We start from the raw sequence: 25,290 nt of genomic DNA on the forward strand, positions 1-25,290 counted from the left end.
GTGGCATGTCGGGATCCTCCTCCCATGGCAGCTGGATCCCCCGCTGCTCCCGTGGCATCCAGATCCACCGTTGCTCCTGTGGCACCCTTCACTGCTGTGGCATGAGGACCGTTCTTGCCGGTGGCACTGGTCTTTGTCCTGGCGGGAGCACATCTTTGCAGGCCTGCTGGAAAGACTGTCATCTTTGAGTGGGTGCAAAGGCAAGAGACACTGTGATGTCTGTCAGCTAGCAGTAATAGATGTCTAGTTAGATGGGATTATATATCAAGAATAAATTCTCATTATAAGCCAGGTTCTTGAAGAAGAGAGAAAAATTAGCAATGCACATCTGCCCGTAGCGGTCCCTGACCTGTACAGAGGACTCTGTGCTATCTTCCTTTGAGCAAGTCTTTCCTTTCTCTTCTATGTTTAGCAAATATATAAGATAGAAGTTAAAGCACTTAATGATTAGTGAGAAGTGGTGGCCAGACAGAGTCCAGAGCTACACCTGAAGTGTCCTGTCCTCAGTTGTCTGAACCAGTAAGTTTTAAGTTTTCTTAGTTGCTTTCTATTATTTATGTATAAACATGGATGGAGAAGACAACCCAAGCAGAAGGATTGAGCAACTGTGACCAGAGACAGTCACAGAGATGAGATGTGTAAGAGAAGTGGTCAAGACCTCAGGATCAGGACGAAGCTGGTGATCATTAAAAGTGCAAAAGTTTGATCAAGCTGGACTTACCCCGTTCAGCAGGAATTCAAGAGGAGACGTGAAGCTGTGACAATGAGGAGAAATGGGGTGCGAGGTCTTTCATAGGGCACCCAGTGTTTTTCCTCCGGAAACACGATGAGCTCCACTGGAGGGACTTGATTGTTCACCACCCCGAGCACTTTGCTAATTGGAGAGTTTTTACACTGCTGTTTTGACTCATGGTATTACGAGCAGATCAATATCCTGCCTTCGGAATCGCCATTCCTCTCGTTACTCCATAAAAACGTAAATTGCCCACCACACCTGGTGTGGTTCACACGCAGGGATGGGGAGGTTTCTGGATGGTCTTGCTGCCTTTGACTAAAGCATTTATCTGCTTCTTATGCCTAATGCAAAGCAGCCGTGAGCCCAAGTCGGCAATGCAAAAATGTTAGCGGATAGGAAGGTGGGATAGTGGGGTGGGCTGGTGGATGGGGTTGCAAAGGGATCCAGAAAATAAAAGTGGCTTGAAAGAGAACAAATAAGGCCATGGTGGCGTGTAGGAAAAATGAGTGTGTTTGGGCAGTTTAGGAAAAAAATCTAGGTTGTGAGTGGGTGAAAGAGACAAAGGGAATTATGGATGTAGGTATGAGCACATGATGGGGCGGCAGAAGGCGAGCACAGAGCCCGGGGCTGGTCTATGTGCGGGGTGCCCTGAAAACAAGGAGCGTGAGCATCCTCTGCCGAGCCCCGGGGGCCAGCACTGGCCATCCGCCTCCGCCGGGGCAGTGGGGCTCAGCCCTGGTGGGTTACAAAAGGAGTTGAGTCACTTCTGGGCTCTAAAGCTGTCACCGAGGTTTGGGTTTCGGGTTTAGAGGTGGGAGATGGCGATGCGAGACTTTGAAGCAAAATCCTGCTGGATGTGTCCAGTTGGAACGATGAGAGTGGGCAAACGCAGGTGGTGGGACATGGCCAGGGAGTAGCACCAGAGAAACCTATTTCTGAGTAAAACAGCAAAGCAGCACTTAAAGGGGTGTTGCAATATTTCAAGTCAGTCCTTTCTTTGCTCAAAGAGAGACTCTTAACCCAAAGAGAAGGAATTTAAAACCCCAGAGGAGACAGAGAGCATCCAGGCAGGAGGCTCAGAAGGACAAAAGGTCTCCAACAGTGTCCCATTCCCACGATACTTGTTCCAAATATCTGCTATTGGTTCCCTTTATTACACTTTGATTGGAGAAAAAAGTAGGGAGGAAAGTGTTGTGACTCCGTCCTCACGTGTACATTAGGGAGGGCATCGGGATCCGCGTCTCTGTTGATTTAACGCTCTGCTTTGGGGAGAAAAGTGTCTTTCTGCCTACAGAGCGCACCAGGCCTGATCTCATCCAGGACTCTAGAGGCCACTGTAGTAGTAATAATAGCACAGATCAAATTAAAATGAAATACAGAGTCAAGGAGATTCATTGCTAACCAATGGAGCTGAATCACTTGAACAAATTGATAGATGAGGAAATCAGAACGTGTCTGGGGATATTTCACAAATGTCAGAAGATGAAAATTCTTGTGAAACTATTATTCATGATCACTAATTACCCCCCTGATCACGTAGATGGTGACAAACATGTTTAGCATTTCTCTTGGCGACAGAGACATCCATCTGAGCATGGCCTGGTGGGGAGGATGCTCACGCGTGTCGGAGACCTGGACCCATGTACAAGACAGGACCGTATTGACCCTACAGCTGGTCTCTGAGCCCCACATATCTCCTGCAAAGCTCCTGGTCTTTGGGAGAGGCTTCCCTGCGTCCCTTGATCCTATTCTGAGTGGATGACAGTTTTTTCCTTTGGGTAATTTGTTGGTTTTATGGAAAGAATTGCCTTTGCAGTTGTCCTAATACAAGTCACGGGAGGTGATTTGTTCTCCAGTTTGGATCATGGTTTCTGGGTGGCGTATACGTGGTCATGATTCTTCCATACGTCAGTTATTGGTTTTCTATTTACGAAGGAGATAAATGAAGCACAGAAAAAACCCAAGATCTTAGAAAGATCTGGGGGACACCCCAGGTCCAAGTTCAAACCTCCAAATCCCTGAGAGGTGATTTAAACACAAAGAAGATCTCTCTCTTGTTTCAGACAGGGATTGTTTGTGTGAAATCCCTCTCATTAGAGGTTAGACAAATCTATGTCAAAATAGCTAAATCAGAACAACTCCTGCCCTGGGGTGTGGGAAGTGGGAGCTGCCCTTCTGAGGTCTCCTCCAGTCCTCTCTTCCAAAGCCCAGCAATCTCCAGAAGGGATTTGAAAGTGGATTTGGATGCCTTTGCCACCCCGCATCATTTGCTGTGATAGTTTTGCTGGCATTTTTCTTTCCACAGGGGTCCCCGAGGCTTGCACAAGCGGTGTTGCGTGCACTGGGGTAGCTGAGCCATTGCAATCCACCACACAGCCTGTGGGGTGGGCATCTGGGCTACCCCAGGGCTGGGCCACCCCACCGAGCTGTGCTTGGGATGGGGACTGTGTGCTCTGCAATGCACGTTGGCATCAGCCTTTGCACATGCACAAGGAAGAGGTTGGCAAGGAAGGCTTGCTGCAGTGTCAGGGCAGAGCATGTCAGCAGCCCCCGTGTGTCCACCTATAAAACCTCCATCCCAGAAAGGTGCACCCTGCGCCTGTTTTTACTTCTTTTCCTTATCCAGATCGTGCTGCAGGAGAAATCTCCACCATTAATGTTGCAAAGCGGCTGATTTCTGCGATGTGTCACATCCTGCAGGCTGGGCCAGGCAGGACACCGGGAGACGGAGACAATGGAGGTTCTCGCCTGGGCTGGGTGAGGTGTGAGGAGCCACCGGGGACATGATGCTGTGTGTCACTGACTCCAGATCCCTGCTTTGCTGCAACAATCCTCCCAGGTGATTCCTCTTCTAACCCTACCAGGCCATCTCTTACAAGGAGTTTGGGGCCTTTTGCCCCGTTAGAGAGAGGGGGTCCAGCCAAGTGCCCCCCTGATGTCTACCAACCCATTTCTAATTTCCATTTGACATGTATTCCTGGCCAGATGATCCCCATTTCTCCCTGGGTCAAAGTCTTCAGCTCTGAGAGTTCTCACCCCTCCCTGGTCTTTCCCAGCATCTCTCAGCCATCAGAATGGCACCGAGCATCACTGAGTATCAGCTGCGGAAGACACGTAGGTCCTGCAGGAGCTGCTTCCCTTGGGGTGAGACAAGATCTGTCATGCTTGCGATCTCTGAAGGTCTAATGGACCATGGACCAGAGCATTTCTTTTCCACCAGCTTCAGCATCCCGTCTTGCTCTGCACTAGCCGTGCCATTCCCATTCCTGAATCCTCTTCCTGACTTTTTTCCCAGGGCTTTTTTTTGAGACTTATGATGCAAGTCAAACTGTACCCGTTGCCTCGTCAGTGAGTGAAACGATGTGCCAAGCAGACCCTCTGATTTTTACCTCTCTGATGAAATGTGTGGGGTTTTTTTACATTAGTATATTAGTATTTAATTGCTGGGTTGCATAAAGAGTCCGTGATCAAAACTGTTAGTTATTTCTCAACAAGGAAGTTGTCTGGAGTAGGAATAAAAGGACACCAGGTTGAATCAACTAGGATCCTCGATGTGAGGGTGAACGGGGACACTGCAAACACCAGCTTTGGCCAGAAGAAGGAACAGAAGCAATTCAAAGGGATGAAGTGGAAAACACTGATGCAAGGGGGTTATGAACAATGATTTTTTATTGCCTCCACGTCTGCTGTGAAATAAGGAGGTGGATAGCACTTAATATTTCACAGAGACAGTGGGTTACATCTTCAAAGCACGTTACAAGCAAAATGACAGGAAGAGTGGAGATCCGTGAGCAACACGGGACATGCCGCCCATCAGGGCAACGTTGCAAGAGTGAGAAGTTTCCCCCATTCATCCCCACTCCTCATGTCCTCTACTTTATCTTCCGGGCTGGCACTTTGCAGACCTGCTTTTGCTGCTGGCTTGGGATGCACTTTGCCACGGGCACGCAGCCTTGCTGCACCGGACAGGGACAGGTCTGCACTGGGCAGCACTGCGGGACGCACTGTGTTGGCTTGCTGTAGCATGGCTTCCCCCCCTGGTACCCTGATCCGTGGCACGTCTCGGAGCAGACCGACCTCCCGTAGCTGTGGCATCCTCCCGACGACCCATAGCTGTATGTGGGTCTCCTGACACAGCTCGAACCACCTCCGTGGCACGAACCTGAGGACCCGTGGCATCTCTCGGAGCAGACCGACCTCCCGTAGCTGTGGCATCCCCCCGATGACCCATAGCTGTATGTGGGCCTCCTGACACAGCTTGAGCCCCCGCCTCCATGGCACGAATCAGCCGCAGCAGAGCCGTGGCATCTCTCGGAGCAGACTGGCTGCCGATAGCCGTAATGACGGTAGTTGTGCCCTCTCATGCCTTCAACGCCTTCGCTGTCGCACCCTGAGGAGCAGGTGTTATAGCCGTAGCAGAAGGGTGTGCGCCGGGTGTCCAGCCAGGACCCTGAGGGATCGTACCAGGTTGAGTTCAAGTTGAAGTATGATTCTCTTCCAGAAGAGCGTATCATGTTTGAGTTATAGGGAAAAACCTGAAAAACACATGGCCAGATAGGCTTGCATTTCCATCTCCTCTGTTTTCATTTGATTTCCCATAAAGCTGCTTCAGTGAGCCATGCACAGGTCAACCTTGCTTATCCTGAAAGCCTGGATCTAAAGGAAATTCTTACAGTTGCCCAATACTGCTCAGATTACGTCCAAACCCTCTTTCTGACCTTACCCTTGATTTTTTTTTCCCCTCCAAGAACAGAAACAACCATAAGGCACTGCAGCACATAGTGTCATTGCTGTAAATCCCGTACCCAAGTCCCCCAGTAGCTTCTTTCTTGGCTTAGCCCATCATCCTCTAGCCCTTGTGTGTAGAGCATGGTCTGAAGGACAGTGCAAGCATGCCAGGTCTGTGACCTCCTCAATCCAGACACCCATCCAAAAATGAACCCAGCTGCTCTGGGATGTGTCTTACCCAATTCACAAGGGAAGGCAGATGCTGACCAGGGGAGCAGATTGTGAGAGGCAAAGGGACAGAGGCCTTTTATACGGTTCCAAGTCTTCCCCTTGTAAATGAAACACACTGCAGGAATGAGGACTAAATTTTTTATTGACAAAACATCTCCTCCATTTGGATGCTGTTCCCAGCACTTGGCATGTTCTGCTTGACTCATGATTCCTGATAAGCATCACTTAATTATAATGTAGTTACCGAGTGGTGCACATAAAGAACTCACATCGTTTAAAGCCATACATTGGCTATGTGAGACAGGTAATAACGTACTTATTCACCATCTCCAGAAGACCGAGACACTGAGTGGAGGCTGACGGGTGACCTGTGAGTCAGGAGCCGTGATGTGCACCGTGCTAATGTCCCGGCCTTCCCCTTCTGCTATCCATGAGGAGCATTTCCAGGTGCCTGAAGTACAAACAGGTGATTGGGAAGAGCCACCTCAAAGTCACCAAAAGCAAATCATGCCGATGGGTTTCGGTGATGAAGAGGCTGGCTCTGTGGATGGTGGAGTGCGATGGATGGTGCTATCTCAACTTTTGCAAGTCTTTTGGCACAGTCTCCCATGGCAGCTTTGTAGTTAAACTGGTGGAGATATGGACTGGATGGGTAAACTACATGGCAGGTGAAAAACTGGCTGATACTGGTGCTGTTTAACATCTTCATTAATGCCCTGGATAATGGGGGGGACTTGGCAAATCTACAGGTGGCACCGAATTGGGGTGAGCGGCTGAAATTGCTGGAGGATGGGACGTGAGCAGGCTGGAGAAACGGTCCTGCGGCTGGGATGGCCTAACTGGGATGGGAGGGCTGGGGCGGCTGGTGAAAAGCAGCTCGGAAGAAAAGACGGACCAAAGCTGACCTGGAAGTGCCGGCGTGAGGGCTAAGCTGGCCCTTGGTCTGTGGGCTCTGAGTCAGCCCTTCAGGCACCGTGCCGGGAAGGTGCCTGGGAAATAGCTTCAGTGAGAAGAGGCTGGGAAGAAAATAGCTAATACAATAAGGGATTTCTGAAGTTAAAGTTCATATGTAAGTGGTTTTTCATTTGGTTAAAATTAGACATGAGAAAAATAAATTGTTGTGGTTTTCTGCATTAAGAAAACAAGAATGAATTTCTTTTTTACTTTCTGGTTTTCCTTGTGGTTGCTAGTGGCTGTGAGGACACACTGGGGCTGTGCTTAGGCAATACAAAGAAACAACAATATATATTTAATGCACCTAGTGGAAAGCTTTTCTGGCAAAGTGAGAGAGAAACAGCACGTTACCAGTGTGCCTGCAAGAGCTGGGCACTGGGGAGCTGCGGGGGAAGAGCCTGGCCTGCATCTTCCTGCGCCGAGTGAAAAGGCATTCCTGGCATGCACAGACACACCTCATGTGCCGGGGCACACGCTTATTATCATGATTCACATTTATATAATGGATGGCCTCCCGGTGCAGCGTTACTATCTGGCTAATGAAGGTGATGGCACACATTATGGAGCAAACTGTTTGTACCTAGATCACTTGCTGATGGACCATGGTGAAGTCCATCCACTGGTCCTGCGGTGGGTAACCACAGTGGAGAGGGTTTTACAGCACACAGATGGAGTTCAGCCTGGTGAAACCGCTACAGCCAGAGCTGAAATCCTCACGTGTGAACTCGAATTTTGATTTTAAATTTACACAAGTTTCCTTGTGAGAATTTTAATGAGTTTTAACATCTTCTCAGTGTAATGTTGGTAATATTTTGGGGGGTAAAAAAAAGGAACCAAGTGCCAACTAAATTTTTTCAACTTTATTCTTGAATACACAGGGAGAAAATAAAATTGCAGGAGTCCCTGATGCTCCTGCAGTCGCAGTGTGTACTTTTTTTCCAGTACAGTCCTGTCTCTGTTTTCGAACAACTTTGAAATCACAGTCCTATGAACCCATGGGAGAAGGTGAATCCAAGGCAGGTGGTTTCCCCATCCTTGCTCAGGCTCTTTCTGTTCGGTTTCTTCATCCCCAGGCTGCTCACCTTCTCAGAAGAGGGGAGAAACAGCTGCTCTACCCTGAGGAAGAGCAGAGTGGGGTTTGGATGATTAAAGCCTATTCCCTGGCAGGGGAGGACCCTGGGAATTTAAAGTGTCAGTGCTGGGGTCAAGCAGGGGACTGCGGACCCTGAATCCATTGTGCAAAGAGCAGCAACGAGCCATCAGCCATGGCGGCGTTGCATCGTGCTGAAAGCGGAGGTAGGAGCATCGGCGGTTTGGGCAAGGAGCAAAGCATCCCCCATGCTGAGCGGTGTGAGGGCACATGCTGGGGAGGGGTTCCAACACCTCGCTGGTCCCAGGCTCATTTCTTCTGCAGACAGGGTGGCAAGAGAGTGACCTGCTTTTGCTGGTGCTGGCAGGGATGCAGTGGCAGGGGCACAGTGGCCGGGCAGCGGTGCTGGATGGGTGGGCGGCAGCACGGGATGCAGGGGCAGCGATGTTGCAGTGGTCGGGGATGCAGTATCACGGGGGGACAGGCATCCTCCACGGGGCACTGCTCCACTCGCCTCCGGGGCTTGCCGCAGCAACCTGGCTCCTCGCAGTGCAGGGGTGGGCGGTACTGCTGCAGCGGCCGGCGATGGATTTTCACGGGTGGGGGGCAGACGGGCTGCACATGGTTCACCTCCACCCGCCGCCGGGGTTTGCCGAAATTGCAGCTTTGCTGTGGCGGGCAGCAGCTCCGGGGTGGGCACGGCTCCATGGGCTGGCAGCCCTGTGGCTCACTCTGGCAGGACCCCTCAACGTCGCGGCTGAGGCTGCCGGGGTCACAGCAAGGGGACAGGTCCGTGGTGCCCACAGGGCTTTCGTGGCAGCACCCTGTGGAACCATGCCACGTCCAGCCCTTCTCGCCACAGACCGGGCCGTCATGGCACAAGTCCTGGTCGCTGTCACCTTTATGGTAGTCCATCCTGTGGCAGAGATGGCCAAGCCCTCGGGGATAAACAGTCTGGGAAAAAGAAAAAAACCCACTGACTTATTTTTTTTTGCTGTTTCTATGAAAAAAATGAGGAATCAGAGACAGCTGAGAGAATCCAACTCACCCTGCGACCGGTGATGGACGGGCTGAGCAGGGAGTCCAAGTCCTGAGGACAGCGCTGGGGCCGAAAGCTTTTATATGCGGCAGAGCTCTCTTGGAAATGAGGCATGCCATGGGAATTAATAGCTGAGCAGTGAGTGCCACTTCTGTGTGTTTTTTCTGGCACTTGCTATTGGATTAATCAGCTGCAATTAGCATCTCCTTTGATATAATGTCAGCTTAGCTCTTCGCATATGCAGTGGCCATTATCTAATTAGTTCTCCCATCGGTCATGTTCAAATACGCTGTTACCTAATGTTAGTCAGATGGGATCCTGGGATAAGGATACCTGGAATACCGTGATGCTGAGTGATATGCCCAAAAAGAGTTTCTCGTGGCAGTGGGAAAACCACAAAAAGGCCCAGGAGTTCTGGTGTCCAGTCCCAGGTCCCGGTGCCCAACGGTTCATGCCTTGAAACAGGGTGTTGGAGTAGAGGTGCGCAAATGGCAATGGTTTTTCAAGGGGCTGAAAGAAAACAGAGAAAAATCTATTATTGAAAACAAGCAAGCTTCCTGCCAAAATAAAGAACAATTTTTTAAAAAAAGGAAAAATTGGAGAAACGGTGAAATTCTGTTTTCAGTAAGAAGTGATTGATTTTTCAACTCTATTTCAGCTTAACACCACCCTGACCAACCCCAAACCAGGAGTTGTTGTGTTCGTGGTGTGCTGCATGGAGCTGGGGTTTTTCCCCAAACTGCTCTCTGGGCGTTTTACCCGCAGCTGGAAATCCAACCTGACGCTCAGCAGAGATGAGATGATTTTATTGCCTCTTCTTGACGCTTTGTGCCACGGTACCATGATCTGCGGCTGGAAGTGCCCTGTGGTGGAACAGGAGCTACACTCAGTTATCATTTCTACTTGAATATAATTAGAAGTGGGAAAACCTGTTTTTATTATGCTAACTTTGTGAAACTGTGATTTTATTCTGTAAGGCCGGACTCCAAGTGGACTTTTGTTTATTACGCTCTGAATTCTGGATTAGCAAGGTTCAGAAAAAACATCATTTGAAACTTATATTGTAATGCTTCTGTTCTTTAAAAACAGACATCAGGTTTTAATTAACATTTTCCTGATATGATGACCTTTCTTCATGGAGTACCCTAGGACTGAAGTTGCAGAAGGCATCTAAAAAAGTGCGGAGGGTACACTTAGTTCTTTAAAAACTAATTTCCGCCAAACAAACCCATCTCCTGACACTGAAAATGTTATCAATCAATAGGGATTTTTTTTTTTTCTTTCAGAAGCTTCCATCTGAAAAATCTTTGGCTTTTGATTTGTTAGTGGAAAGTTTAAATTTTCTGTGAGAAAACACGGGAGGTTTTCCAGCTGGCTTTGTGGATGGGGTTGCAGGTTGGACCTTGTTTCTCAGAGAAGGTCTGTGATATCTGGACATGATGCTCATCACCTTCCAGAGCACAGAGAAACCTGACAGCCGGAGAGACGGTGAGGAAATCAAGGGTGACATCAGGACCATGATGAGCGGCAGATGTTGTTGCCCTGTGTGTAGTATGGATGACTGGAAGACGTGAGCTCTGAATAGAGGATCCCAATGGACACCAGCATGCCAGGGAGCAGGGGTGGACTACGTCAGGCTGTGGATGGGTTGTATATTCTCCTATTCAAATGAATTAATTCCCTTCCAAGTGAGGAGCACCTCAGTCAAGTGCGTGGCTACAACACCGAAAGCCCTTTTATGTGCTGCAAATCTGGAATGAGGACACCACAGAGGAGTGCTGACCTCATGAACAGACAATTTCAGGCTTCGTCAGGCACCATATCCACCTTTCTGACATTTCTGCTTTGATTCATTTTCTCTATAGCTGCTCCACTTTGCATTTCTGTGGATGGTCAAAGCATTTTTTAAGTACCAGCGAAGGATTTCTCACAGCAGCCCCAGGCTGTCAGTGCAAAAGCTATTTCCATGCACTCACTCCATGGCAGAGCCTCTGTAAGAGATGCTCAGACGTTTGTCCAGTGGCGTTTGGGTTTGAATCACTGGGAAAAGCATGTGCAGAATTCAGGGGTGTGACTCCAGGGCGCGTGCTTGGACCTGACGACTTTGCTGCTGCTGAGATAATTTATTCTTTAGCTACAGGAAAAATGTAATTGCCTTGCAGGAAGCCATGGGACTTTCATGTAAGGATGGAAAAGACCTTGGTATCTGTTAAGGGCCCACATGGATTTTAGATTTATAATCCATTACTGCAGTCCCCAGATTATGCTGGTTTTGGATTTTTTCATGTTAGAAGAGGTGTTTTGGAGTCACTTCCCTTCCTGAGGATTTTACAAATCATGAAGTGCAAATATTTCATTTCTGAATCACATCTCTTAAAATCTGCCACATTTTAATAGAATTCCAGAAGAAATTAGATAGTATTTCTGAATCCTTCAGGCTAGAGTTATAACTCCACATCTTTCAATGACTCTCTCCCTCCCTGCACCATACAGACCATGCTTGCTATTTAATCTTATTGACAAGATATCAAGCCTTTTAAGAAGCCCGCAAAAAGCTCAGTAAATTCACTGGAAAGATTTCCATTAACAAAAAACCCCTTCAGCTCTGGCTTTAGGACCATACAGGTGCTTTGATTGCAGACTCCGTATCTTCAAAGTCATAAGCAGGGGAAAGATAGCATGAAACTGCATGGCCAAGAGGCTACTCCTGTAGCTTAGATAAGGTACTGACACTAGCAAGCACTGTTTTTCCCCGGATGAGAGACTGACCCAAGAAGTTTACTGCATATGCTGGGGTGCCGTCATCAGTAGAGTGACAAACAGTTGAAAAATTCATTATATTCACAAACTAAGCAAATGCTAAAAAAGTCCCAGACCAGAGCTATAGTTTAAAAGACAAAAATAAATGGATAAACATATACCAGAAATTTGCAGTGTCATAACTTACAAATTTTATTGTCTTTCATGACTAATTGGAGATTAAAGCAAGCAAAGGGAGTATGATACGTCAACTGCATTAAACATCCCACACACCAAGAGGAAAATTAACAGCAGGACTAGTTCTTACAAAGGAAAATCACACTAATCAGTGGGTAGTAACTTCAAGGTACATTACAGGCATTTGGTGATTAAAGGCAGACAAAGACGAGGAGAGATGATCTACAGTCTCTAAGGAAATGAGGACGAGCGTTCAGGGCGTTATCCATATCCATATCCATATCCAACACCGAGTGAGCCAGGAGGGAAGCAGCAGGCAGCGCAGCCCTGCCTGCCCTTTGCCGAGTGGGTTTAGTTGCCGCCACAGCAGCCGCCGTTGTTACCACCACAGCAGCCGTTGTTATTCCTTATGGTGTAGCAGCAGGTCTGCATGGGCATGCAGCAGCTGGGGTAGCAGCACTGCATGGGCGAGCAGCACATCGGTGTCTTGCAGCACTTTGGGCTGCTGTAGCAGCACACGGAGTAGTTATTTCCACCGCAGCATCCACAGCCTCCGTTGGGCATGTTGTTGGTAGTAGTGTAGGCAAAGCTGGAAGGAACAGAGAGAGTCTGTCTGTGACTGGGAGCAGGATATTTGGAAATACAGAATTAATTCAAAGCTCTGTTTATGCTAAATTCAGAGATTCAAGGTGCTGAAACCAAGTGCTGTCTTGTTTGTAGTAAATCTTGCTTGTAACTCTTCTGTCTTTTTCCTGCAATGTAGATGCCCACGTACTTGTACCGTGGCATCTCTAATGTCTTAGCAAGAATCACACAGCACAGTGCGCACAATCCTTGGCCTGGGTCCTCATGAAACATTCTCGGTCCCCTTGCTCTGCATGGCCCTGCTGATACTCCTGTGGCCTCTTCATCCTTTAACGCTTCTAGCTTGTCCCCATAATTCCTAGTACACAGTTCATAAAAGCCCAACTTCAGCCAAAGTCCCAGTCCAGATACCTGGTTATATATGGATACTGTTGTAAGATATCCATAGCATTTTTCTTTTGTGAAAAGGGAAGGAAGATTTAGATGTTCTCACTTACCCTGTTGAAGAATGAGGAGAGGTAAAGGGAAGAGAAGATGAGCGAATGAAGTGAGCTGGGCCATGACAGCTTTTATAGTCCTAGACACCTTCCTCCTGGAAGTGAGACAGCCATTGACCATTTGAACTTCCCTGTTTACTTAACCTAAACCCATACTTTTTAGCTATACGTGTCTTCTGGTATTTACTCTTTGCCTTATTATTTGTGATCACTACCTTTGTTTCACCTCATAATTGTTTAGCCTGCAGATAATCAAAGGGCTTCTATGAATACTAATGAATTTGTCCTCTCTGCAACCTTGCAAGGGAGCCAAAAAATGCGTCCTCGTATCTGTTTGACAAATGCAGTGACGGTCAAAGATGCTAAGGGACTTACTCAGCAGCAGCTGGTGCTGAATCAGTGTAAGAGCCGAAACTGAACCCCTGGCTTGTGTCTTTTGGGCACGTGATGGGCTGTGTCATCGGACTGGTGTTTGAAACAAATATTTGGAAAATTTCATGAAGATAGTTACGTTTGTTCCCAGTCACAGGACATGCACGTGAGGAGGGAGCAAGAAGACCATGTGTTTGGGATATGTCGGGGAGTCATGCTGGCTCCTGGGTCTCAGTCACCTGCATGTGACTCCATGCAAGATCATCTTGTCCTCATGCATGCTAAGAACATCTTTGTGATACCAAAGACATCTTTGTCTTTTCGCTTGCCTAAACTTTTACAAATCCTCCAGTCTGGGGGGTTTAGGTTTGCATGCGGGCATCACTAACACAAGAGTGCTTCAGTTTCTGCTCTGCTTTGCTGGGACTGCTTTCCTAGAAACATTTTCAAAAACTCTGAATTGAATATTCACTTCAGAATATTTGGCATTTTAATTAAAAAGTTAAGGGGCGGCACTGTCTGTGCAAACGGCAACGCAAGGAGTCATGGCTCTGGGACTGGGCATGATGCATTGCAATTCAACAAATCCCTCCTGCAACCTCCCCTTGCATCCAGCTGAAATCCCCCTGTGTGCTGGAGCCCTGGCACCAAGCGGGACCAACCCCTGCCCAGCTCCTCAGCAGGGAGGGAGGGGGGTTTAGACTTGGAGGTTGTGCAGGACTCTTTGTGGGTGTTGGAAGTGGTAAATGAAGGAGCCCAGCATGGACTGAGAGGGTGAGAGGAAGATGAAGGTGGAAGAGATATGACAAGCTGTCCTGGTTTCGGCAGGGATAGAGTTAATTTCCTTCCTAGTAGCTGGTACAGTGCTGTGTTTTGGATTTAGGATGAGAACAAAGTTGATAACGCACCGATGTTTTAGCTGTTGCTAGGTAATGCTTACACTAGCCAAGGACTTTTTAGTTTTCCATGCTCCACCGACTGAGAAGGCTGGAGGTGCACAAGAAGCTGGGAGGGGGCACAGCCAAGCTGGCCAAAGAAACATTCCATACCATGGGACGTCATGCTCAGTACAGAAACTGGGGAAAGCTGGCCGGGGGGGGGCCGCTGCTCGGGGACTGGCTGGGCATCGGTCGGTGGGTGGTGAGCAATTGTACTGTGCATCACTTGCTTTGTGTCTTATTATTATTATCATATTATTATTATTATCATTTTATTTCAATTATTAAACTGTTTTTATCTCAACCCATGAGTTTTTCTCACTTGTGCTCTTCCAATTCTCTCCCCCATCCCACCGGGTGGGGGGGAGTGAGCGAGCGGCTGCGTGGTGCTTAGTTGCCGACTGAGGTTAAACCACGACACAAGCACAGAAAACTGGTCCTAACTGGGGTCACGGAGCTAAGTGGGAGGCAGGGACTCAGAAGTGATGCAGGAAGAGATGTTGCTGAGGTGCAATTATTTTCTGGGAGGGAGAGAAGAAGGGAGGAAGGTCAAGGTAAGGCAGAGCCTTGGGCAACTGAGCCAGGGTGGATGAATGCTTATTTAATGCCAGCCACTGCCTCCAGTGCACTTTGCTGTGGGGCTGAATGCTGGCAGGAACACCGGGTATTTGGGAGGAATTTTTTCCATGGCCTAAAATTGCAGCTCTCATTCGAAGACCTTACCACATTATCCCGAGAGGAGTGCTGCCCAATGAAAGGATGGTGGAGCCTGCCTGGCGAGTTCCCTGCCTGCTGCCTGACATCCTCCGGGATCCCTGGGGTGCTCTGAACAGGGCTGCTCCTAGATGAGCTGCTACCAGCCCCGAGGATGCTAGCAGGGGCATTGGTTTGCTTTCTGCACAGTGCAAGGGGGAGCAGATTGCAATTTTAGTGCCTCTTCGCCCCTGCAGTAAATGCAGCCAGCTCCTTTCCAGACTTTCTTGGAATGAGAGTAATTCCTGGGGCGAAATGCTGGAGAAGCAACACATGTAATTGCAACTTCTCCAGACAGTGTAGAAGAACATGCATGGCATTTCCTTTCCTGCTGGTCCCCTCTGAGGAGGCAAATTCTCATTCGTTCTCATTGGCAAATCTTGCAACTGCAAGAAGAAGTGATGGTCTAGGTGGGCATTTCCTACCCACGGTAGTCGTGTCCAGCCATTCGTGTAACCTAGGTAACTCGAATGGTCTTTGGTGAGTAGGCTACGGGTCCTAATGCAAAGAAGAGACTGAAACGGTGTGGAAACAGAGTCAGTAAATGGCCTTAGACACAGATTGAGGACTGTAGTGCAGATCTTGCATGCTGTTTTGGTACCACTCTTACTGACCCAGTCACTCTTTGAAGACGGTTGAGGCTTCTCACCGTTTATTCTAACACCTCAGCTCGAAATCTGGTAACCCAGACTTTTTAGCATAGGCAAGACCTCCTTCTCGTAACTGTTAAAGTATTTATAGAGACTGTCTGTAGGTTCTGAAGTAGACCTCTAGCTCGTTGAAATACATGGAGTTTTCCTAGATAGGGTGTGCCTGTGTCAAACTGTTTCAGAAGAAATTAATAACCTTTACAAGTTTACGTATTATTTTCTTCCTATTTCTTTGTAGTTTTACAGTGAGAGGAGAAATATTGCTCGCAGAGATGCCAGACACTCAGCTTGTGTTTGAATAGACCCAGGTAGAAGCTCAGAACTGCATCAGGGATGCACTGATTTTCTTTGTGTAGGCAAAACCCCCCAGTTAGCACCTTTTAGACAGCAGCATCCCAACACCGGAAGAAAATGCAAAGAAAATATGATAGGTGTGGTGATGCACTCTGGATGCACCAGCTAGCAAACAGATAACCACCAGGAGTTTTGCAGGGTTATGAACTACAGATTTTATTGGTTTTTTTCAGACAGATTGAAGCAAAACAGTGATGAAAAGAATTAAACATCCCACACACCAAGAGGAAAATTAACAGCAGGACTAGTTCTTACAAAGGAAAATCACACTGATCAGTGAGTAGCAACTTCAAAGCACATTACAGGCATTTGGTGATTAAAGGCAGACAAAGAAGAGGAGAGAAGATCTACAGTCTCTAAGGAAATGAGGAAGACCATTTAGGGCAGTATCCATATCCATATCTGTATCCAACACCGAGTGAGCCAGGAGGGAAGCACCGCAGCATCCACAGCCTCCGTTGGGCATGTTGTTGGTAGTAGTGTAGGCAAAGCTGGAAGGAACAGAGAGGGTCTCTTTTTCTCTGCCTGAATTTCCCAGTTGTTTATGCAGCTTAAAGCATACTTATCCAAAAGTCCATCCCAAACTGGCTGGGGAAGTCCCTACTGTCCAGAATCCCATGACAGCCTGTCCCCGAGATCTCCACATTTTTGCATTAGCCACCAGTGCATTTGACATATTGTCCAGCACTGGTTCCATCAGAAAGAAGCCACCCAGGTGCATCCCAAACCCAATCTCTCAAAATAGGCCCCAAACCAGACAGTACAGGAAATCACGGATGGCTTCCTGCAAAAGCACACAGAAGTACAGTAGAGTGCAAATGAAAAGGCAAGTAGTAAGCTCTGACTTACCCTGTTGACCAGTGAGGACAAGTGAGGAGAAGTCAAGATGAGAGAATGAAGACCACTGTGATGGGGAGCCTTTTATATGCTTCAAAGCCGTCTCCCTGGAAATGAGGCATTCTTTGGCAATTCTGACGTCACCGTGTATCACCCAGTGGATGCCTCTCATGTGTCTTCCGGTATTTAATCTTTACCTCCTTCTGTTTGCTCACCACCTCAATTCTGCACCATAATTAGTGGTACATAAAAACAACAGGTGCACATTTTCTAATGAATTTGCATTAATGGGAACCGGAGGTAGCTGTAAGGTATTCCTATCCACTTCCCAAGGAATGACCTTGAGACGCAGAGACACTTTACAATTTGCCTGGGGGAGGCGGGTGCTGAAGCAGTGGGAGAACTATGCCTGGAACTTGGAAATGTCACCGCTCACGTGTCCCCTCTGCTTTTGGCTGGGATTTTGGGGGACCAGTGGAAACTATTGGTAAATGTGAATCCTTTTTTCCTGCCTCCGAGAGGTGGCTGTGTGGTCAAAGTTAAGACCGAAGAGTTTCTCCTTTCTCAGTCTTGTTCTTGGGTTTCCCTCCATGGTGCTTGGTCCTCACACCCCCTGCTTTTTATTTCTTCTAAACTATTAAGAATTTTGTTCATTTTCATCCATGGAAGGGATAGATTAAGTCTAAATTAAGCAGCTTTCAAAGCAGTAGTGCACACATGTTAGCTTTTTCCGGTGTTGTTTTCATACACTCCGTTTTCTGAGATTATTTCTAAGGCCTGTGAGACCAAGATAGCTTGTATTTGATGGTATTCGTGATGATCACATTAGAGTGTTTCATACTAACAATTTGATTCTATGTCACTGTAGGCAAGCATGAGGTTCAAGCCTGGAAATCCAATCCTGAGTGCATTTCTTCATGCCTTTCCCCTGTACCTCAGGAGCCCAGCTAGTATCTCACAGATGCTCTGAGCTCAGGCACCGATGGGACTTTTCCAGCAATTGTTTATAGTTGTTTTGGTTGCAATGTGCTAAGGCCAAGGCTGCTGTGCACGCAAAGCTTGGCTGAACAGTCAGGAGGGAATGGATGAGATGGTTGGAGTCAAGGCAGATATTATGAAACAGGTTTGGGGATGGGGGAAGGAACTGTGGCCATGTGGAAAGCCAGGACAACTCCACGTGAGAAGAAGGTGTTGATGGAGTTTTCATCTGATGAGAGGGGTCATCAGTATAGGATGAGAGTCCCAAGATGCTGAGGCAGCATTTATTGATGGCAAATAAAGGCTGCCATCATGTTCAGCAGACTCTGAAAGTGAGGCTGGAGTGGTGGCAGGTGATCCTTGGTGGCTGGAACACGTAGTTTCTTCCCAAAATGCGAACATGACCTCCTATGATGTTGGGTGTCTCTTCTGGAATTGTCCCTAGGGGAGCATTGTTTTGGTCATGCGATAATAGCCAGATACCTGCCTGCAGGAAATAATGCCCTCTTTGTGTAAACCCTCAAACTTGTCGTGCACTGAATAAGTCATTCATCGCCTTTTTATCAGGCTTTATTGTCGTCATACTGGTGAAGATGATCCCTGTGTTAGAATCATAGACTCACAGAATGGTTTGAGTTGGAAGGGACCTTTAAAGGCCATTTAGTCCAACCCCCCTGTAGTGAGCAGGGACATCTTCAACTAGATCAGCTTGCTCAGAGCCCCGTCCAACCCGACCTGGAATGTTTCCTGGGATGGGGCATCCACCACCTCTCTGGGCAACCTGTGCCGGTGTCTCACCCACCCTCGCGTAAAAAATTTCTTCCTTATATCTAGTCTGTATCTACTCTGTTTTAATTTAAAACCATTACCCCTTGTCATATTGTCATATAAAAAGTCTGTCCCCATCTTTCTTACAAGTACTGAAAGGCCATGATAAGGTCTCCCTGGAGCCTTCTCTTCTCCAGGCTGAACAACCCCAACTCTCTCAGCCTGCCCTCACAGCAGAGGTGTTCCATCCCTCTGATTATTTTTGTGGCCTCCTCCAGACCCACTCCAATAGGTCCATGTCTTTCTTAAAAATGGATGTGAACCCTGCAAGGCTGTTGCTAATCAAGGTCTTATACAGATATTGAGGAGATACTGGCATTTAATGGATAGTTGGGTTACAAATAACATCTAGACTAAATCCCTTTTACATGCCATGCCATGCCATGCCATGCCATGCCATGCCATGATGTCTTTGTAATGTAAATTGTCTTTGTAAACTTCCACGGTGGTTACATGAATTTGAGAGCTGCAGTACCCTTGTGAACGGGGAGGAATCTGTCACGGCAGCTATTCCAGCATATGATGAAATTAATATTCACAAGATTTCCTTAACAGAATGCACTTCTGATATAGTATGGTATGGTATAGGATATCCTTCTGCCAGTGTATTGTACCTGATTTACCTCTTAATCAAAAACTCATAAAGACCTGAATAATCTTTTCAGGAGAGTCTAACGTGGTAGAGAAGATTATTCTAATGCAGACTTTGTGTATGCTCTGAAGGTTTGGTTGAGGGAAGCAATCAAGAGACTGCTCAAGGCATTTTCCGGAGATGTGCAATTCAGAGCTGAGTCCTGAATTTTAATGGTAAAGGAAGTCCCAGCCAGGTAGAAAGGGTGTTGTTGACTCATGTGTGTGCTATTTTAGGAATGAAGCTTTTAAGTTGGATGCTAACACCTGGCTTTCATTCCAGTGCTTTTAATCCAGGAATGCTGCATATGAAAATCTCTGCTCACATAAAAATAATTCACCGACTTAAGGCATTTTCTGAAATTCTGTTTTTGAAGATAGTAGTGGAAGACGGTGCCTGCCGTTCAGTGAGTAGTGAATTCCTCTTGGTACCTATTGAAATACCTTTTCTGATATCGGGGATGAGTTCGTATACATCTTATGGAGTGGTGTGTTTTCAGATGGTGGAATTATGCATGCTTCAGTCAGTCTGCGTCCTTTGAGTTTTATTTATCTTAACCATTTAGATTTGTAGTAAAAATTGAGCTAACTGAGGCAGATGATCAGTAGGTGCAAGAAGGGATCATACTGCTCTGCTTGCTGTCTTTAGACATGACCCAATTTATGCCGATGGGAAGTATGGCCGGGCAGCTCTTTGTTTCCTAAATGTTCTGCTGTGCCACAGGAGCATGTCTGTAGCCAGCAGGATCCTGGCTGAAGGCATAGAAAACGACACCAGAATGAGGACACATTCTGGGCAAAATGGTGTAAGAACAACCAAAAGACAAGATATTTTGCGTTTTGCTTAATGCTAAGTTTTATTGTCTACAAGTCAAGAGAGAAAATGAAGGATGATCACATTAACAGCAAAGTCCCACATTAACAGCGAAGTCCCATACACCAAGAAGAGAATTAACAGCCACACTAATATCTAATAGCTCTTCGCCTTATACAATGGGTGATATATTCAAGTGCACTGCAGATGTTCAATAATTAAAGGACAGAAAGAAGAAGATCGCTTAAGTTTGAAAACAAGAAGAAAATCGCTAGGCGTTTACTCCATCATCGTTTGAACCCAAAGTGAATGAGCAGGTTTTCATCTCCTTGTGCCTGTTCTTGTTGCACGCCAGAGATGGGAGCTGGCAGACCTGCTTTTGCTACCCGGAGTTGGCTCAGCAACACTTCTTGACTGTGGTGCAGCACTGCTGGATGGGTATGCAACACTTCCTCATGGGAGAGCAGTATCGCACAGGGCTGCAACACACCACAGCGGGCTTCTTCTTCACCACGTAGGAGCAGCAAGACAGACATCCAGGGCAGCAGCAGGGGCAGCAACCACAGCAGCAGCAGGGTCGCTGGCTACAGCAGCAGCAGGATTTCTGGCACACCTTGGTGCAGCAGACAGACTGCTGGCAGGGGTCACAGCAGGGCTTGCATGGGTCACAGCAGGACTGCTGGCAGGGGTCACAGCAGGGCTTCTGGCATGGGTCGCAGCAGCAGGACTGCTGGCATGGGTCGCAGCAGACGGTCTTCTGGCACGGCTGGCTGCAGCACACCGTTTTGCTCTTCACGACGGAGCAGCATCCAGTAGAGCAACATCTGGTAGAGCACATGTTGTTTGTAGTGTAGTCAAAGGTGGAAGGAGGGAGAACCTGAAACACAGCGTACTTTCAGATACAACCCATCTTTCCAATTATATAGATGTGTTTTATTTTGGCATGCAGATGCTGTTGTCTAGGCCCATGGGTGATAGCCATATTGCACACTGCTTCCTATTAATTTGTCTTGAGTTGCAAAAAAAGATCCTTACAGAAATCAAGCCACCTGTCACTATCCCAGCGATATTTGTGCATCTTTTGAGCTATCCTGGTAACTAACTTCCCTGTGCTCATCCATGAAGATCAGTCCCTGAATTTCCATCCCAAGAAGCTTGTTTTCAACTATGCTCTCTACACCAACTGTCTTTTCAATAAGCAATAGACCAACAGGCTAGAAAAATCTGGATTTCAGAGAGCTGTAGATCATAGAATAGTTTGGGTTGGAAGGGACCTTTAAAGGTCATCTAGTCCAACCCCCTACAAAGATCAGATACAAAGACACGTTTCAATTCATTGCTTGACCAAAACCAAATGAGAACCATTACTATCAAGGAACACTACGAATAGGTAACACTTACCGTGCTAACTGAGTGGTGCAGTTGAGTGAGGAGCAAAGGGATGGGGAGACCTTTTATTTAGCTCGAAATTGTCCTGACGGAAATGAGGTACCCCACAGCAATTCATGATTTACGCACTAAGCCTATACTTATTTGTTGAATGTGCCTTCATCTATTTAGTCTTTGCCTCATTGTTTTTAACCAACCCCTCAATTTTGTGTTATTATCAATTTGTTCTGTAAATTTTTTACAATTTTTTAATGTCAAGTTAATTCTTGTGTGCTGCTTGTGAACTGCCCAAAAGGTATGTTTCTGCTCATTTTGCATATGGTAACGCTGTTACATTGAGATGCTAGGTGGCTTGTTCAGAGCTAGCGAGTGCTCAATTGACATAAAAATCATAATTAAGATTGAGGAGCAGTGGATTCCAGAGGCATGCAGAGGCCTTCTGGATGTCAGTCACTCCCTGATACGATTTTTTAAACCAGAATTCCAGCAAGTGTAATTCCATGGTCCCATGTTTTGTTTTTGAATGCAGAAATGGTGATGCCCAATGTCTGTCTTTGGGGGCTCGGGTCATCAGAAGCGCAAATATGGAACAGAAAGTTCTTGACACCTCATCCTTTGTTGCCTCATCCCATCCATGCACGGTAAAAAACATGTCCTTGGCCTTGCCAAAATCAGAAATTTTAGGTGCAAAGGACTGTGCAAATTCATCATGGAAATTTGGAGTAGTGTTTGGGTCAGGTCGGAGTCTATATTTTTCCAATTCCTTTTTGAACATCTTTAAATAAAAGCAAAACACAAAACTTTTCTGGAAGTTTGGCATCCTGTTTCTGCTTAGCATAACTTGATCTGCAAAATTCCTATTCCATTGGTTTAAGTTGTAGTATGCCCTCGAGTAACGAAAGATCCACCTACGGATGTTATTTTTGAAATAAGTCTATGCTCAGTTCTCAGTCGCCCATTGGCAGTCATTAGTGCTGATGTCAATGATGATGTTGCAGTTATTTATTAATGATGTTAATATTTATTTTGCATGAAAGCCTGAAGGCCTCACATGATGCGCTGAGCATCTTTAGGATTTCAAATTAAACTACATCTTTTTGAAAAATTATCTCTCTCCGGTCCGAGGGAATTCATGGGGGCCGGGACTGTGACTGGCGTGATTAAAAGTTTCATTTCTGAGATCACCGTGAGGAGGAGGGCTGCTCCTGCTGCTGCGGGGCTGTGCATCTGTGGGAACAGAGCACTGAAGGACCCTTGACCACCCTCCCCCACAGCATACAGCTTCACTGGAGATATCCTGATTTCTCCTGCGGCGAAGGAGACAAGATTCAGACTCTTTCTGCTCATATAGAAACACAGGGCGATCCAGATCACAGATGCTGAGGACGGGACAGGTCATCGTGAACCTTCGGTTTGACTGCTGGTGGCATAAAGCATCCGTTTGCACCCAGTTCCGGCTGGGCGGCCACTGTTTTTGTTTGGCTACATCCCAGCTTGTAGAAAGCTACCCAGTCTTGCTTCCAAGAATTCAAAGGACCATGAAGTCACCACTTCTCCAGGCAAGCTCTTTCCAAGGTCAATGTTCCTGTCCCCTAAAACATAGGCTTCCTTTCCTATTGAGGTTGGCTTCATGCTAATGACCCGGTTAGGCTACTGCCACACGTTAGAAATGCTAATCTAATTAGTGCTGGAGATTTACAGCAGCCGAGTACCTGCATCTCAGCTAACAATAAAGGAGGCTCATGGCAACCTGGGAGATGGCCAGGAGGGGATTTCTGAGCCTTCGGAGAAATGAGAGGAGACTCCGCCGTCAGAAAAGTGGGGGATCCTGAGCAGCGAGGTAAAGCAGGAGACGTTGGTCAAAATGAGGCAGTCTTCTGCGTGACTTTGTACGGATCCGGTGCATTGCTTCACCTCGTGTCCCTCGGAGTCAAAACCACCACTGCTGCTGTTAGAGCTGGATGAGAACGTCAGAGCTGTCTAAAGCCATGTGAGACAGATCCCTAGGCAGCTGGGAGACCCGTAACCGATTTTACAAGAGGAGTTTTACAAAAGAAAAGATTCAAATTAGATTAAAAAAAAAATTTCACATTGAGTGAATGAACTTAGCAGGCTCCGTAAGATGCCCAGAGTAACACCACTCTCTCTGGCTGGATTTGAGAGTTACGGATGCAGTGAAGCAATCCTCGCCGTGAAACAGCAAAGGCAAATTCCTCCGCATTAATCCTTAGGGGTTTGCTCACGGTTTATCCTGGTTGTGGAAATCCGCCGTTACGTTGTTTAGCACATACTCAGCAGAGCAGAAATGTTCCTCTAAGCTCTCTGGAGCGTTAGGTATAGAGGACTTCTTCTCTTGCCAAATGTCTCTGGTCTCTGATTTAAAAAACTTATCCTCACGAGGTAAAGCATTCATAAAGGCTTTGGTCCTTGATGTTCCAGGTGTCAAACCTCTCCAGGGCTGACAAAAGCAGAGAATAGAAGAGAGTAGAATAGAAATGAAATGAAATGCAACAAAACAAAATGCAACGCAATGCAATGCAACACGCTTTGTTCTCGTTTCCCCATTATTGCTGCCATTTCTCATCCTCAGGTTAACAGGAATTTCAAGCTTGAGCACAGCAGGAAGCGTAACCAGTCCAGAGGCTTTGTGCCTTTTGTGGGACTAGGAAAAGGAAGAGGAAATGAAACGTGCTGTGATTAGTCACAGGACAGAAAGTTGGAGGCCTGGGGCAGCAAGGGAAAGTGAACGTATGTACGTGAGGACAAAACCACTGCTATGGACAGAGAGCCTTCCTGACTCAATACCCAACTGCAGAGAGGTGAAGAACGCCTAAGGAAAAGAGTTTGTAATGCAGCTACCAAGGGTCGTGTGAAAATGAGCCGTCTCTTTGCAACGGCAACAACTTGAATGTAGGTCAGTAATTAACTGCTCTCTGCATCGTCTTGGCAACTTTTCCTTTTTAGCAGCCTGGTCCTCTGTAATGACAATTTTCTCCGTAACCTATAAATAACTAATTCCAATTCCTTAGATACCAACTGGTCATTTACTAGGTACTAGCAGTGCCCGGCTCATCCAGCCTATTTCCCATGCCTGCCCTGGGATGGATGAGTCACGCTGGGGAACCCTTCTCTCATTTTACACGGTAGAAATTGTTTCATGGAGGGTGTTCCAAGGCAGGTTCCAAACCCTGCAGGATTTGCTTTGTTTTGTTTCTAAATATAGCAGCGGCTTTTAAAGATCATGTCTGCAGTAAAAACATGACCGTGCAGGCCAGGCCCCCGGCTGTAACTCTGAAACCCCCGTGGCATCTGCTGAGCTCAGTGCGAGTATTCGTTTCCCCAGGAATTAACCCAACGTGTTTCTCCTAGCCTTCTGCGTGCGGTGCAGCGTTCCTGGCGTCACTGGTGGGTGCCCTGGGCATTTTCCTTGACTTTCATGTTTCCTTGGCGTTCCTCCTACTTTAGCTATTTTCACCAGGGATTAAAGCACGGCTCTAAGACCATGAGAAAAACCGGATGCCGCCAGACAAGCAGATATGATGGAGCGGTGACCAAAAACATCCAGAACTGTTAGGTAGGCTTGAAACATAATTTTTATTGTCTTGCTGGAGAATGAAGCAGCAAAGCAAGAAAGAAACTATTCCCAGCGGACAGTGTGCTTTGCATTGGCAGAAGGAAGATAAACAGCTCAAAGGCTCATTAAACCGAGAGGCTTCATGCGAATGCCACACTACCCTCCAACCGGTTTAGAAGTGTGTGCTTGCAGAGAAGCGGCCGGGCTGGGAAGCGAAGAGCAAGGAGACGAGCTCGAGGCTTTGGGTGAGGAGCGAGCCGGTGGGTCCAGGTGCCGGGGCCGGACCCTGCTGCTAGTACTTGGGGTATGTCGACGGCAGCTTGCAGATGTTCTTGGTGTACTGGGGGCAGTAGGGGGCTGGGGGGCAGTAGCGTTT

The 25,290-nt window shown here is 47.2% G+C and overlaps 4 protein-coding genes across 4 annotated transcripts in view; all 4 read right to left on the reverse strand.

Annotated features, from left to right (window-relative positions):
* The window catches only part of LOC109279263 (loricrin-like), a 4,569-nt gene extending 4,416 nt beyond the window's left edge, over positions 1-153 (reverse strand). Inside the window, exon 1 of the mRNA XM_019470279.1 lies at positions 69-153. Within this exon, the coding sequence (XP_019325824.1) occupies positions 69-153 (85 nt within the window). The remainder of the gene's footprint in view (positions 1-68) is intronic.
* A 4,455-nt stretch (positions 154-4,608) lies between these two features.
* Positions 4,609-5,250, reverse strand: LOC109279264 (keratin-associated protein 5-1-like). Its single transcript, XM_019470280.1, has one exon. It carries the CDS (start codon positions 5,248-5,250, stop codon positions 4,609-4,611), a length of 642 nt encoding a protein of 213 aa, XP_019325825.1.
* Positions 5,251-8,048: 2,798 nt separating this feature from the next.
* On the reverse strand, positions 8,049-8,654 carry LOC109279265 (keratinocyte proline-rich protein-like). Its single transcript, XM_019470281.1, has one exon. The coding sequence runs from the start codon at positions 8,652-8,654 to the stop codon at positions 8,049-8,051; it is 606 nt and encodes a 201-aa protein (XP_019325826.1).
* A 16,552-nt stretch (positions 8,655-25,206) lies between these two features.
* The window catches only part of LOC103893471 (late cornified envelope-like proline-rich protein 1), a 474-nt gene continuing 390 nt past the window's right edge, over positions 25,207-25,290 (reverse strand). Inside the window, exon 2 of the mRNA XM_019470284.1 lies at positions 25,207-25,254. Within this exon, the coding sequence (XP_019325829.1) occupies positions 25,207-25,254 (48 nt within the window). The remainder of the gene's footprint in view (positions 25,255-25,290) is intronic.

The sequence above is a fragment of the Aptenodytes forsteri genome, unplaced genomic scaffold (genome assembly GCF_000699145.1).
Source record: "Aptenodytes forsteri isolate BGI_AS27 unplaced genomic scaffold, ASM69914v1 Scaffold110, whole genome shotgun sequence".
NCBI classification, from domain to species: Eukaryota; Metazoa; Chordata; class Aves; order Sphenisciformes; family Spheniscidae; genus Aptenodytes; species Aptenodytes forsteri.

Coding starts and splice junctions, on each gene's coding strand:
- LOC109279264 (XM_019470280.1), bottom strand. CDS start 5,250: ATGATACGCTCTTCTGGAAGAGAATCATACTTCAACTTGAACTCAACC.
- LOC109279265 (XM_019470281.1), bottom strand. CDS start 8,654: ATGGACTACCATAAAGGTGACAGCGACCAGGACTTGTGCCATGACGGC.